This window comes from Bos taurus, chromosome 16 (assembly GCF_002263795.3).
Source record: "Bos taurus isolate L1 Dominette 01449 registration number 42190680 breed Hereford chromosome 16, ARS-UCD2.0, whole genome shotgun sequence".
Classification (NCBI taxonomy): Eukaryota; Metazoa; Chordata; class Mammalia; order Artiodactyla; family Bovidae; genus Bos; species Bos taurus.
The window spans coordinates 54316951-54331651 of record NC_037343.1 but is presented as its reverse complement, the minus strand read 5'-3'; the positions used below and the strand labels follow the sequence as shown (position 1 = coordinate 54331651).

The 14701-nt window shown below is 42.3% G+C and overlaps 1 protein-coding gene across 1 annotated transcript; it reads right to left on the bottom strand.

Moving 5' to 3' along the window:
* Window positions 1-11842: 11842 nt before the first annotated feature.
* LOC107133242 (PRAME family member 8-like) lies at window positions 11843-14261 on the bottom strand. Its single transcript, XM_015475237.1, has 4 exons — window positions 14017-14261; window positions 13250-13376; window positions 13023-13102; window positions 11843-12263 (listed from the first exon to the last, which is right to left on the bottom strand). The coding sequence occupies exons 1-4, from the start codon at window positions 14259-14261 to the stop codon at window positions 11843-11845; spliced, it is 873 nt and encodes a 290-aa protein (XP_015330723.1).
* Between the last annotated feature and the right edge of the window lie 440 nt (window positions 14262-14701).

Below are 14701 nucleotides of genomic sequence, written 5' to 3'. Positions count from 1 at the left end.
TTCTGGGCAAGAAGGACGTCAAGTGCTTCCAGCACTGCTTGTAGGGGTCCCACATGAGGCAGGTCAATCAGGGCCCCCAGAGGCAGGCGGACAAAGGGCCAGGTTTGCACCATGGCCTTCAGAGTCTCAATGTGTCCCCCTTGGGATGCTTCCATGAAGAGGGGTGGGAAGAGCTCCGTGGGTAGAAACTCCAAAGCAGAAATGACTGAGTCCTCATCCCTCGGCAGGCTTGTTCTTGCGAGGTCCAGGAGTCTGGGTGGGGTTGGGACATTCATCCTGACTCTTCGCCAAAAGGAATCCTGTGGAAAATGCCAAGCAACAAAGCACCCATTTCAGGGCAAATGTGAGCACACCATAGACTGTCTCCCAGCCCTTCAGAAGAACCTAGTCAAGGCCAAGATCTATGCACTGGCAAGGGTGGAAGCGTTCCTTTTGATACTGTGGGTTCACTGGGCACAAAGCTGTAGCTTTTCCCCTACTGGTTTCAGTAACAAGCATCTCAACCCCTAGCACATTCAGATACATCCACTTCTTTGTTTAATTCATGTCCCACTGAGAAGTGGTTACCAAGAGCCCGAAAGTTGACTCCAAACTTTATTTGGGGAAGACTTTCAGATGATCATTTAGTCTATGGGAAGAAGACTGTCATGTGGAGCAACACAGCCTCCATCCTGTTACTGCAGTTACAACGAATAGTAAATTTGAAAAAATGCTCCTACATGAAAGTCAGGTGTACACAAAAAAAATATTTTACGTTTCAAAAAATAAATTTACAGATATTTTTATTAAAAATATCATCATGGTAAAGCTATCTGAAAATGGTATCAGCTACAGCATGAATCAAAATAATTGGGATTCAGGGTAAATACAATTAGAGGCATAATGAAAACCTGAAATATTATCATCTAAAGAGAAATAATTAAAAAAACACAAAACCTCTCTGTGTCATTTTGAGTTCCATGCCACCCTTAAGGTCAGCTAAAGATGTCTGAGAACAGTCCTGACAGTAACTTACCACTGTGATGTTGGTGTGGTGCTCAGACCATAGGCCTTGTGGAGGACTCAGCCAGTGACTCAGGAGTCAGAAGATTCTGCATCCTTTCTTCAGAGGCTGAGACTTTTACAGGTTTTTCTAATCCCATCATCCCTCTATCCAACTACTAGCAAAATCAGAAAGGGGTGCCTGATTAGATTATAAAATGCCCACTGTATTGATTTTGATTGGATCTTCATTTTTCTCCACATTAGGTGACTGAATCAGATATACATTCAGGAAACAGAATAATGGTCGGGGAATCAAGAACTCACACATGGATTCACTCCACAAACATTGGTTGATATGCACCAATAGGGACAATTATATCCCTGGGTTTGGTCATGGAACAATTTGTTGGTTCCTGACATTGAACAAGAAAGAAATTAACTTGAAACCAACTTTGTTGGGGGAACTTTGGCCCAGTCAAAATTATCAGAATGTCCCAGAATTAACACAGCTTCATAAAAACAGTCCAGATATTCCCAAAAGATACAAAAATAATAAAAAAAGTGTCCCTGTATCAATTTGTCACTTAGGTGTTATGTAGGAAACATAGAAGATTGTGAGCCTATACAGGCAACAAAGGAAAAGCTTTGGGGAATGTGTTTAGTTTTAGCCTTAAGCCAAGCCTTCTCTCAAGGTGCACAGGTCAAAATCTCAGTGAGATGTAAGAGTGGATCAGGAGAGTTTGGAACTGGGCATTCCTAAAGGGACCTTGTGAATGATCCCAACAGTGTAAAATACATGTCTTTCTCTCCTTTATTTTAAGAAAAAGGAAGATTTAAAGCTGCTATTCTGGGTGATATTTTGAAATGAAAATATGGTGGCTCACAGGGGACAGTGCCATCTTGGAGGGTGTTTCCTCTAGAAATTTGGGATCAGTCCAGCAAACAACATTAAAAGATGTAATCTAATATGTGAGAAGAGGGAGAGGTGGAGTCCTGGGATCAGACATTTCCAAGACTGACAGTTACTAATGGTGGGCACTGTGGACTCTTCGGGAGCATGGCACCAGAGGAAAATAAATGTGGGTCACTGGAAAATAACACTGTCACCCAGGGGCAGGTGCTATCAGAAGAGGTTTTCTTAAGATTTTTTTCTCACTGAGGACAGCTTCCAGATGGCTAGCAGCCTGAACCATTTTCCAGCGGTCATGGAAGCCAAGCTATAATCTTATTGGCTCCCTCTTTTTTTTTTTCTTTTTTTTTATTGAAGGATAATTGCTTTACAGAATTTTATTGTTTTCTGTCAAACTTCAACATGAATCAGCCATAGGTATACATATATCCCCTTCCTTTTGAACTTCCCTCCCATCTCCCTCCCGATCCCACCCCTCTAGGTTGATATAGAGCCCCTGTTTGAGTTTCTTGAGCCATACAGCAAATTCCCATTGTAGCATATGTATATGTAGCATATGTATATGTAGCATATGTATATGCTACATATGGTGATGTAAGTTTCCATGTTACTCTTTCCATACATCTCACCCTCTCCTCCCCTCTCCCCATGTCCATGAGTCTATTCTCTAGGTCTGTTTCTCCACTACTGCCCTGCAAATAAGTTCTTCAGTACCATTCTTCTAGATTCTGTATATATGTGTTAGAATATAATATTTACCTTTTTCTTTGACTCACTTCATTCTGTATAATAAATTTATTTATTTTAATTGGAGGCTAATTACTTTATTGGTTCTGCCACACATCAACATGAATCCACCTTTTTTATAAGTGTATTTAGACAGTTACTATTTCTTCAAACTTAGGTAAGTTCGATACAGATTCTGGTCAAGGTGACTCCATTAGGTACAGAAAGAAAATTGTGTTTCTGTGCTCATTAAGATCAACACTTTTCTGGGAACTTCCCTGGTGGTCCCAAGGTCAAGAATCCGGTGTTTCAAGTTGTGCCACAATCAGAGGTGACTCCCACCCGAGGCTGCACCACACAGTTTCTTTTGAGTGTAACGGCACCCATGAAAGGGAACCCAGCTTAAACAATTTCCTTGCCTCTCTCCCACCCCATTTATTTGATGCCCAAACTATTCTTGTACACCTCTGGCCACCTTAGTGATGACTATTTGAAAGCTGTTCACTCCTTTGGTCACTTTTCTGAAGATTCCATTCACCATGTTTCTTCTATGGGTTTGAATGCCCTTTGCATAAAACATGGTTAAATTGGATTCTACTCAACAGACATATTAAATCCCAGGCCATCAATACATACTTACAATAGAGTGAGATTAGTAACAATGATAATCATAAGCATCTCTGATTTTGAACACAAACTGGGGAGCAACCGTGTGGGCACTTTTATATAACCTTTAGACAACCATCAGAGAAAACCTAAACCTAACTCGTATTTTCCCCATTTGTAGGCAGATGAACCAAGGTCACTGTCAAGCAGGGGAATCTTCCCAACTCCCTGCAGAGAATATTTAGCTGACAGTACCCAAAGGACCACTGTCTGCTCCAGAGCTGACAGGAAACCTAAATGTTAGAAAGGACTGTCTGAGAGACTTCACGTGATGTTAGTAGAAATTTTGAAATTTCAAAGTCTAAGGTTGGGATGATTCTATGGGATCAAAGCTTCTATGAGATCTAAAAAGAACACTGTTTTAAAGGCTCACCTTTCATCCCCTTGCAGTCCAGCACCTTCAGTTCAATGATAAATAAAAGGGACTTTAAATCGAATTAATAAATGCCCGTGAGCCTCTGAAGAATAGGGAATCCTCTTACACTGTTGGTGGGAACGTAAATTGTGCAGCCACCAGGGAAAACAGTATGGAAGCTCCTCATAAAACTAAAAATGGAATTCTCATGTGATCCATCAACCCCACCCCTGGGCATATACCCAGAAGAAAAAATTGTAATTCAAAAATATATGTGTTCCCCTGGGTTCATATTAGCATCATTTAAAATACCCAAGACATGGAAACAACCTAAATGTCCACTGACAGAAGAATGGATAAGGAAGATGTGATATTATTGAGCCATTAAAAAGAATAAACTATTGCTGGTTGCAGTAATGAAGATGAACTTAGAGATGATACTAACGAAGCAAGTGAAAAAATGAAAGACAAATACCCTATGTTGTCATGTATATATGGAGTCAAAGATGTGGCACAAATGAGCTCACCTATGAAAATGAAACAGAATAAAAGGCATAGAGAACAGACTTGTGGTGGCCACTGGGGAGGGGTATGGGGAAGGGGAGGTTTGGATTGGCAGATTCAAACTGTCATATATAGTTGTTCAGTTGCTCAGTTGTGTCTGAATCTTTGCAACCTCATGGACTGCAGTTCTCCAGGCCTCCCTGTCCTTCACCATCTCCCAGAGCTTGCTCAAACTCTGTCCATTGAGTCAGTGATGCTACCCAACCATCTCATCCTGTGTCGTCCCCTTCTCCTCCTGACTTCAATCTTTCCCAGCATCAGGCTTTTTGCCAATGAGTCAGCTCTTCACATAAGGTGGCGAAAGTATTACAGCTTTACCTTCAGCGTCAGTTTTTCCAATGAATATTCAGGGGTGATTGCCTTTAGAATTGACTGATTTGATCTTCTTGCTACCCAAGTGACTCTCAAGAGTCTTCCCCAGCACTGCAGTTTGAAGGCATCAATTCTTCAGCACTCAGCCTTTTTATGGTCCAACTCTCACATCCATACATGACTACTGAAAAAACCATAGCTTTGACTATACACATCTTCGTAGGCAAAGTAATGGCTCTGTTTTTTAATATGCTATCTAGGTTTATCATAGATTTTCTTCCAAGGAACATGGGTGCTAAGTTGCTACAGTTGTGTAGCAACTCTGACTCTTTGCAACTCCATGAACTCTAGCCTGGCAGGCTTTTCTGTCAATGGGATTCTAAAGGCAAGAATACTGGAGTGGGTTGCCATGCCCTCCTCCTGGCCTTCCAAGGAACAAGCGTCTTTTGATTTAATGGCTGCAGTCACCATCTTCAGGATGCGTAAGCAACAAGATTCTACTGTGCAGCAAAAGAAACTATATTCAGTATCCTGTTATAAAGCGTAATGGAAAATAATATGCAAAATAATGTGTGTGTATATATATATGTAAAACTGAGTCAGTTTGCTATACAGTAGAAATTAAACACAGCACTGTAAATCAACTATATTTAAATTAAATCTTTTAAAAAGAAACTAATTATATGAAGAAACATCTTGAGCTGATATAGAAATCTACAACAGTGGACAAGCTCCAAGTTGGTCATTCTCAGATATGTGGGAATCTCGGGGATATTCAGAAGGACCTTTGCTCTTGAGCAGTAATCTGCTGGGAAATTGTGCCAAAAATAAAAATCAGCAACTGACACAGATGTAAGTGGTAAAGGCAACTTTAATTCAGAACTATGACAATAGAGGAAAATATTTTCCATCATGTAAATGGACTTCATTCACAATTCAGCAGATACAGGCAGCGATTTAAGCCAAGAAGCACTATGCTTCCTGGCTCATAAGTTGCTGAGAGGAAGCATTAAATCTGGGCAGTATTCTGGTTGTGAAAGTGAAAGTCACTTAGTCATGTCCGACTCTCTGAGACCTCATGGACTATACAGTCCATGGAATTCTCTAGGCCAGAATACTGGAGTGGGTAGCCTATCCCTTATCCAATGGATCTTCCCAACCCAGGAATCGAACCAGGGTCTCCCACATTGCAGGCGAATTCTTTATCAACTGAGCTATGAGGGAAGCCCATTCTGGTTGTACAAGTCTAATAGATTTCTTGTTGAAGACAGCTCAGCATGATCAGATACCAAGAGTGGGCAGTGAAGAATTTTGATCAGATTTGTTTGTTTGTTTGTTTAGCAACACTGAGTCTTGGTTGCTGCAAAGCCTTTTCTTTAGCTGTGGTGAGTGGGGGCTACTATTCAGCTGCAGGACGCAGGCTTCTCATTGCAGAGGCTTTTCTTGCTGTAAAGTTCGGGCTCTAGGGCATGCTGGCTTCACTAGTTGCAGCATGAGGGCTTAGTAATTGCCTCTCCTGGAAAAGGCTCAATAGTTGTGGCTGAGTTGCCCCATGGCATGGGGTACCTTTATGGACCAGGGGTTAAACTCATGTTTCCTGCATTGGCAGGCAGATTATTTACCACTGAGTCACCAAGGAAGCCTCTAGATCAAATTTTTGAGGTGATCAGATATCAAGGGTAAATATTCTCTCTGAACTGGCTTAGAATTCTAGTTCAAACTTGATTTTAGAACAAAGTTCATGGACACTTGTAGAGGAAGTTTCAGGAGTCTGAATAAATTTTGGTTAAACAGAGATGTTTTCAGTTGAAGAGACCATGCTAGGTGGATGGTGCAAATACTGATGTAGTGAAGCATGTGGCCAACTTGGGAATAGGTGAAGGTCACTGATGCTGGGCAGAGAAGGCACAGGCAGGTCACATCGGATGTGGAATGAAGAGAGGAGCCTTTGAAAGATTTCCATGATCTGATTAATGCTCTCTCGCTCTCTTCAGTTGTTGCATGGAGATGATATTGTCGATAGACAAAGGAGCAGGAAAACAGAGTAGGAAGAGATTTCAACCTGCACCCTGGCTTGGAAAGAACAGTCTTACTGGGCACTCACAGAGGTGGACAGTCACAGGAGTCACCATAGCAGTGGTAGTTTGCAGGAGGCTTGGGTGTGGGTGTAGGGGAAACAAAGAGAAGAAGATGCTCATTGAAGTGTTGATTGGTCTTTTATGTTAATGGGTTGCTATGAACTAAACATGTGTTCTCCATATCCTACTTCCTGTACATGCCCCTCCACAACCCACAAACTCATATCTGGAAGCCTTAACCCCCAAGGTAATGGATAATGGTATTTGGACATTGGCCTTTAGGCTGTAACTAGTTTTGAATGAGATGGTGAAGGTGAAGCCCCAAGATAGGTTTAATGCCCCTCGAAGTAAATGAAGTGACCTGTGCCCCACTTATATCACCACCATGTGGCAAAACTGGGAACCTGGATCCCTCCACAATCAGACTGTGCTACCTCCTTGATCTTAGGCTTCCAGCCCCCAGAACTATAAGAAATAAATTTTCCTTATTGAAGCCACCCAGTCTATGATATTCTGTTTTGTTTTCATAGACTGAGTCAACTAAGGCATAATGAATGGGACAGAAACACTGTGCAGAAGGCATAAAGTATATGGAAACTCGTGTTATTGTGTGTGTGTTTTTGTTTGTTTTTGGACAACTCACACAAAACACAATAAGAAGTGATGCTGTCCATAGCAGGTTAAAGGAAAACACGGGTCACATGAATGACTTTATAATGTAATCTATTCTTACATAAAATTTCTTATGAATAAAAGAATCATTCTTTCATTCATTATTTCAACATAAGTTGAAATTTGTAAAAAATTTTGTAAAAAATACAAATTCTTTATTATATTCCAGAGGTTTCACTGGATCTATATGGGGTTTGGGAAGTGAAGATTACATGAGCTCCACTCTTGCTGAATTGAAATCTGCCTCATGGAGTTAATGGAAACTGGTAACTAACAGAAATCCTTGAGTTTGCTTCACAGAGAAGCAGAGAATGAAACAGCTTGGTTAAAGACTTCCGCATTGTGCAAGAGCCAGTGACCAAAACCATCCCAAAGAAAAACAAATGCAAGAAGGAAAAGTGGTTGTCTGAGGAGGTTTGGCAGTTAGTTGAGGAAAGAAGAGAAGCAAAAGGCAAGGGAAAAAGGGAAAGATATGCACAACTGAATGCAGAGTTCTAGAGAACAAAAAAGAGATGAGAAAGCCTTCTTAAATGAACTATGCAAAGAAATAGAGGAAAACAATAAAATGGGAAAGACTAGAGCTCTCTTCAGGAAAATTGGAGGTGTCAAGGGAAAATTTCATGCAAGGATGAGCATGATAAAAGACAGAATGGTAAGGACCTAACAGGAGCAGAAGAGATTAAGAAGAGATGGCAAGAATGTACACAAGAACTACACAAAAAAGGTCTTAATGACCCAGGTTACCACAAATGGTATGGTCACTTAGACCTGGAAATCCTGGAGTGTGAAATCAAGTGGGCCATACGAAGAATAACAACAAACAAAGCAGGAGGAGGTGATGGAATTACAGCTGAGCTATTTAAAATCCTAAAATGTGATGCTGTTAAAGGGCTGCACTCAATATGCCAGCAAATGTGGAAAACTCAGCAGAGGCCACAGGATGGGAAAAGGTCAGGTTTCATTCCAGTCCTAATGAAGGGCAATGCCAAAGAATGTTCAAACTACCTCATTAACACAATCACACTCATTTCACATGCTAGTAAGGTAATGTTCAAAATCCTTCAAGTTATGCTTCAACAGTACTTGAACTTCCAGATGTATATATAAGCTGGATTTCAAAGAGCCAGAGGAATTAGAGATCAAATTGCCGACATTCATTGGATCATGGAGAAAGCAAGAGAGTTTCAGGAAAAAAGTCTTCTGCTGGTTCCAAATTGGAAAACGAGTACATCAAGGCTGTTTATTGTCACCCTGCTTATTTAACTTATATGCAGAATACATCAGTGAAATGCCAGGCTGGATGAAGCACAAGCTGGAATCAAGATTGCCAGGAGAAATATCAATAACCTCAGATATGCAGATAACACCACCATTATGGCATACAGTGAAGAGGAACTAAACAGCCTCTTGATGAAAGTGAAAAGGGAGAGTGAAAAAGATGGCTTAAAACTCAACATTCAAAAAACAAAGATCATGGCATCTAGTCCCATCCCTTCATGGCAAATAGATGGGGAAATAATGGAAACAGTGAGAGACTTTAATTTCTTGGGCTCCAAAATCACTGCAGATGGTGACTGCAGCCATGAAATTAAAAGATGCTTGCTCTTTGGAAGAAAAGCTTTGATAAACCTAGACAGCATATTAAAAAGCAGAGACATTACTTTGCCAAAAAAGACCTGTCTAGTCAAAGGTATGGTTTTTCTAGTAGTCATGTATGGATGTGAGTTGTACCATAAAGAAAGCTGAGTGCTGTAGAATTGGTGCTTTTGAACTGTGGTGTTGGAGAAGACTCTTGAGAGTTCCTTGGACTGCAAGGAGATCAAACCAGTCAATCCTAAAGGAAATCAGTCCTGAATATTCATTCGAAGGACTGATGCTGAAGCTGAAACTCCAATACTTTGGCCATCTGATTCGAAAAACTGACTCATTTGAAAATACCCTGATGTGGGAAAGATTGAAGACAGGAGAACGCGACGACAGAGGATGAGATGGTTGGATGGCATCACCGACTCGATGGCCATGAGTTTGAGCAAGCTCCGGGCATTGGTGATGGACAGGGAAGCCTGGCGTGCTGCCGTCCATGGGTTCACAAATAGTCAGACACTACTGAGTGACTGACTGAACCGAACTGAACTCTGCTTCATTGCCTGCACTAAAGCTTTTGACTGTGTGGATCACAACAAACTATGGAAAATTCTGAAAGAGGTAGTACCAGACTACCTTACCTGTGTTCTGAGAAATCTGTATGAGGGTTTAGAACCAACAGTTAGAATCCAACATGGAAAAACTAACTGGTTGAAAATTGGGAAAGGAGCTTGATAAGTCTGCATATTGTCACCCTGCCTATTTAACTGCTTTGAAGAGTTTAATCATGTGAAATATCAGGCTGGATGAGTCACAAGCTAGAATCAGAATTTCTAGGAGAAATATCAACAACCTCAGATATACAGATGATACCATTCTAATAACAGAAATTGAGGAGGAAAAACAGATTCTCTTGATGAAGGTGAAAGAGGAGAGTGAAGAAACTGGCTTGAAACTCAACATTAAAAAACATAAGATTATGCCATCTCGTCCCATCATGTCATGGTAAATAGAAGAGGAAAAAGTGAAAGAGGTGACAGATTTTATTTTCTTGGACTTCAAAATCACTGTGGACATTGACTGCAGCCATGAAATTAAAAGACATCTGCTCCTTAAAAGGAAAGCTATGGCAAACCTAGACAGAGTATTAAAAAGCAAAGATATCACTTTGCTGACAGTGATTCATACAAAGCTATGGTTTTTCAAGTAGTCATGTACGAATGTGACGGTGGGACCATAAGAAAGACTGCCAAAAAATTGGTGCTTTCAAATTGTGGTGCTGAGAAGACTCTTGAGAGTCCCTTGGACTGACAGGAGATTAAACCAGTCAATCCTAGAGGAAATCATTCCTGAATATTCACTGGAAGGGCTGTTGCTGAAGTGCCAATACTTTGGCCACCTGATGTGAAGAGCCAATTAATTGTAAAAGACCCTGATGTTGGGAAAGATTGAAGGCAAAAAGAGAAGGGAGTGACAGAGGATGAGACGGTTACATAGCTTCACTGACCCAATGGACCTAAATTTGAACGAACTCTGGGAGATACTGAAGGACAGAGGAGCCTGGCGTGCTAAGTCCTTGGGGTCAGAAGGAGTCAGACATGACTTAGCTACAGAACAACAACAACATGGCAAAACCAATACAATATTGTAAAGTTAAAAAATAAAATTAAATTAAATACAACAGGGGGTGGGGCATGGTTAAAAAAAAAATTAAATACAACAACAACAACAAATGTCTTCACCTGTCTTTACCTGTCATGCTCACTTTCAGTGTTCAAGCAAATTGCATTACCCTGCAAGTATCCCAGAGTTTAAACAGTTTATGACAAGACTCCCTTAACCACACCCATTTTAACATCTCTGGTATACAGTCACTATAGTAATGGTTCTTGAAGTTTTTTTGGATCATGGATCTAGCCTTACCCAGTTCACTCCAGTACTGACCGTGGAACTTTCAATTAGGTTTCCATGAGTGTACAGTAGATGACCTTTTTCCAAGAGAAGGCCAAAATCTCTATCCTCAGATCATGCTAATGCCACCATCTTCTGGATGTGTATTCCATGAAAAGGCATGCAACTCTGATAAACCTGCAGAGAGCAGCAGCTACCTCAGATTTTCCCTGCATTCACTCACCTTTTCTTGAACCTGCAGTCTCCCTATGCTCTTCACTACAAATATCCCTGCTCCTTTCTCTTTGAAGTGCTAGGTCTCAGATTTGTTCTCCTGTCTCATCTTGTGACTGTCTTGTAAATAAACACTGATTCTGCTGTAAATTTCAGGATTTGTCATTTGGCTTGCTGACCATCTTACTGAGTATGCTCCCCTTTGTCTATTAATCTACTGAACAGCAAAAGATGTAAGCAAAGATACGGTAAGAAGTGCTCCAGACAGAATAAGGAATGTGCAGAATTGATAAGGCTTTGGATAATAGACAACTCAGTGCCTTTTTCTAGATTAATAACTGGAGATTACTGAGGTATAAGCTGAAAAAGAGAGTAATAAATCATGGAGGGCAACAGTTGGTCTTCACTGAGGATCTCTTTATTTCTGATCATTGGTTTACAAACATCTACCCCGGAAAAGCTTCAACATGTGGATCTCAAGCCTATATTGACCTCCAAAACTATAAGTTCATATTTGAATGTATAAACACATATTCCCAAATGTCCTGTCACTCCCAGAGTCTACAGTTCTCTACAATCACCCCTGCTGTATCATCTTTCCTTCTCCCATTCATAGTGAACTGATGTCTGAAACCATGGATCAGTTTTCCTTTCATGATGCAGCTATTGCCTAGATTTTAGTTTCCAAGTGCTCAGAAGAAAGCTTTGACAGATTCATCCAACTAGGCAGACATGTAACATTGATACAGAAAGGGCTCCTTGGGATAGAATGTCTTATTGCTCCAGCGAGGACATGGGCTGGAGCTAAGCCAGATGGCCCTTGGAAATCCTAAATCCTGCATAATCTCAATGAGTTTATCCCGAAGCTCAGCCCAGGTGGAGGATTCCATGAGGGCTGTAACCCTCCTGAGGGGCAGGGTAAAACTCATCACTTAAGTAGAACAGCCCAGTGGTGTGACTCAGCAGCTTCTCCATGATGGGCATATAGAGGACATTCCGACACAGACTGAAGGTCCTGAGCTGGGAACAGCAGCTCAGAACAGGCAGGATGGACTCAAGTCGGGACTCTGTGATCCCACACTGCTCTAAGTTCAGTTCCTTGAGGGTGGCTGCAACTTGCTCCAGAAGAATGTGGAGGATCTTAGGACTAAAGTCAGTCATGGTGATCCCACTCAGATCCAGGCCTTTGAGCTCATGGATGTTCGGGCATTGGGACAGATGGGTCAGGTCTGATTCTGTAAGCCAGCAGTTAGTTATTGCCAGGTGATCCAAGAGGGTCCTCAGAAATCTGGGGCGGGGGAAGAAGCAATTAGGTCTGAGAAAGCAGGGTAGCAGCTGAGCTAAAGTTGTCAGATAGGTGATTTGCACAAAGACAAGGTCCTACTAACTGCATCAGTACCCAGAATGACTATTCTCCTTTTAGCTGACATTTCATCTCTGCATCACCAGCAAACCACCTGCAGCTTTGTATGATCTCTGGACATGCTTCACTACCATCCTCTCAGAATCATGCATATCTTAAATATTAACTAACTTAACTGGAGCAAAAGATAACATTTTAGGGACTAGTCATTTGAGACAAGCTCATTGTGTTCAGACCTCTTCTCTCTGACTCTCTCCCTCACTTTCTTTTTTTCTGGCTGTACCACATATGCCACTTATGCAACCTTACTTCCCCCACCAGGGATCAAACCTGAGTATTCAACACTGAAAGAGCAGAGTCCTAACCACTGGACCATCAGGGAAATCCCAGACCATCTTTTTGAAACTGCTCAAGTCTGAGGTGGTTTCCCTTCTTTAATGCCCTCTTCACCTACCTATTTTACTAAATTATCTGACATAGTTTTCCCTTTCTAAGGAAGGACCCATGCCCACCCTCACTGGATCCAAACAACCATATCCACAGCTTTATAGTATAGTGTCCCTGTTCCTCTACCTTGATTTCGGTGGTGATGATAGCACAGTTCAGGATAGAGCAGCAAAGAACCCAGTGTGCTTGACTTGCCAATGTTGTGTTCACTGCTAACAGCCAGTAGTACACACTCACCTGAGCATCTGGTCCAGGCAGCCTTCAAGGAAGGAGGGAGAGTCTAAATAGAGATCTTGGAGATGGTACTGCTTGAGAAACTTGGAGGTAAATAGGACAACTTGCTACTCCTGCTTCTCAAGGGCAGACATGTGAATGCAGGAGAGAAGGAGTCTCTGCATGTTGCTCATCTGACCCAGGAGAGGAGCAAACTTGGCCAGGGTGGACAGATGCCAAATCCAACTCACTTGCACCTCCTGGATGCAGTCCAGCTGCACCGTATTCAGAATCTTCATGACATTTTCCACGGGCATTGCAAAGATGGTCAGCTTCTTACAGCAGAGGTGAATGGAAGCTTTTCTCTGCTCCATCCACCTGAGGAGGTAGGTAAGGAAGTTATCCAGGGTCATTTTCTTTAGGCAAAGCTCTATGTAAATATTCAGGGGAGCCAAGGGCTGATGGGTCTTTGAGCTCTGCTCAGCCACTGGTGCCATTCCTAATCTTGAGAACCCATGGGTGCTGGCTCCAGACCACATGCTCCAGAAGCTCTGGCCAGTATTCCGCAAATCTAGCACCCGCAGTTTGCACCTCCTATAAGGACAGGAGATTAACAGGGATGCATTAAAATCCACACAGAATGCAACCACAGTCTCAGAATTTCATAAATGATTGCCCACCCATGCTTTTATTTCAGATATCTCATCACCTGCTGCCTTGCCCTCTTCTGCCTCTCTTTCCTCCAACTCCCTTTCTCCTCTTCTCCTTTCTAGTTCTCCACTTCTAGTGGGATTAAGCATCATAGGAAGGAGATAGGGCATGCTCTTTCAATCCCCCTTGCATTGTAGGCACATTTACACATCAGTAAAATATTTTCCATAGTGATCCAAGGCCTCTGAGCTTCTTCACTGCCATCCTCAGAACCCTCTGGCCCATCCATTGGCCATCCACTTAGCCCAGCCCAGATGTCTCTTCCAGGATGCCCAGAACCCTATCAAGCTATCTGGATCCGACTCACTTGGAACAAACCTTCTGGGCAAGCAGGACATCAAGTACTTCCAGAATTGCTTGTAGGGGCCCCACATGAGGCAGGTCAATGAGGCCCCCCAGAGGCAGGCAGACAAAGGGCCAGGCTTGCACCATGGCCTTTAGGGTCTTGATGTGTCTCCCATGGAAGGCGTCCATGAAGAGGAGTGGGAGGAGCTCCGTGGGCAGAAACTCCAGAGCAGAACAGACCAAGGCATCTTCCCTGATCAGGTGCATTCCAGCCAGGTCCAAAAGTCTGGGTGGGGTTGGGACTCATCCTGACTCTGCTTCAAAAGGAATCCTCTGGAAACTGCTAAGGAACAAAGAATCCATGTCAAGCCAAAGAGGAACACATCTAAGACAATCTCCCAACCCTTCAGAGAAATCTACTCAGGACTGAGGTCTCAGCTCTGGCAGACGTGTAAGTGCCTCGATTAGACCATATGACATTCAGGCCTCAATGGGCACAAAGTTATGACTCTTTCCCTACTGGATTCAGAACGAGCTTCTCACAAGTATCAATGAGGAGGAAAGGCAACCACTAGCCATTTCATTTCCACCCAGTGCTTTGCTTAATTCGTGTCCCACCTGGATGTGAGTATCAAGGAGCCTGAAAGCTCACTCCAGTCTTTACAAGCAGAAGACATCAGACCACCACTTGGAGCCCTCAATCTATG

What these genes read in the sequence shown, in the direction of transcription:
- LOC107133242 (XM_015475237.1), bottom strand. Translation starts at nt 14,261, where the DNA reads ATGCACCTGATCAGGGAAGATGCCTTGGTCTGTTCTGCTCTGGAGTTT. An exon ending in ACTGCATCCAGGAGGTGCAA is followed by an intron (nt 13,103 to 13,249) that starts GTGAGTTGGATT and finishes TTTACCTCCAAG; the next exon opens with TTTCTCAAGCAGTACCATCT. An exon ending in TGCCTGGACCAGATGCTCAG is followed by an intron (nt 12,264 to 13,022) that starts GTGAGTGTGTAC and finishes CCCCCGCCCCAG; the next exon opens with ATTTCTGAGGACCCTCTTGG.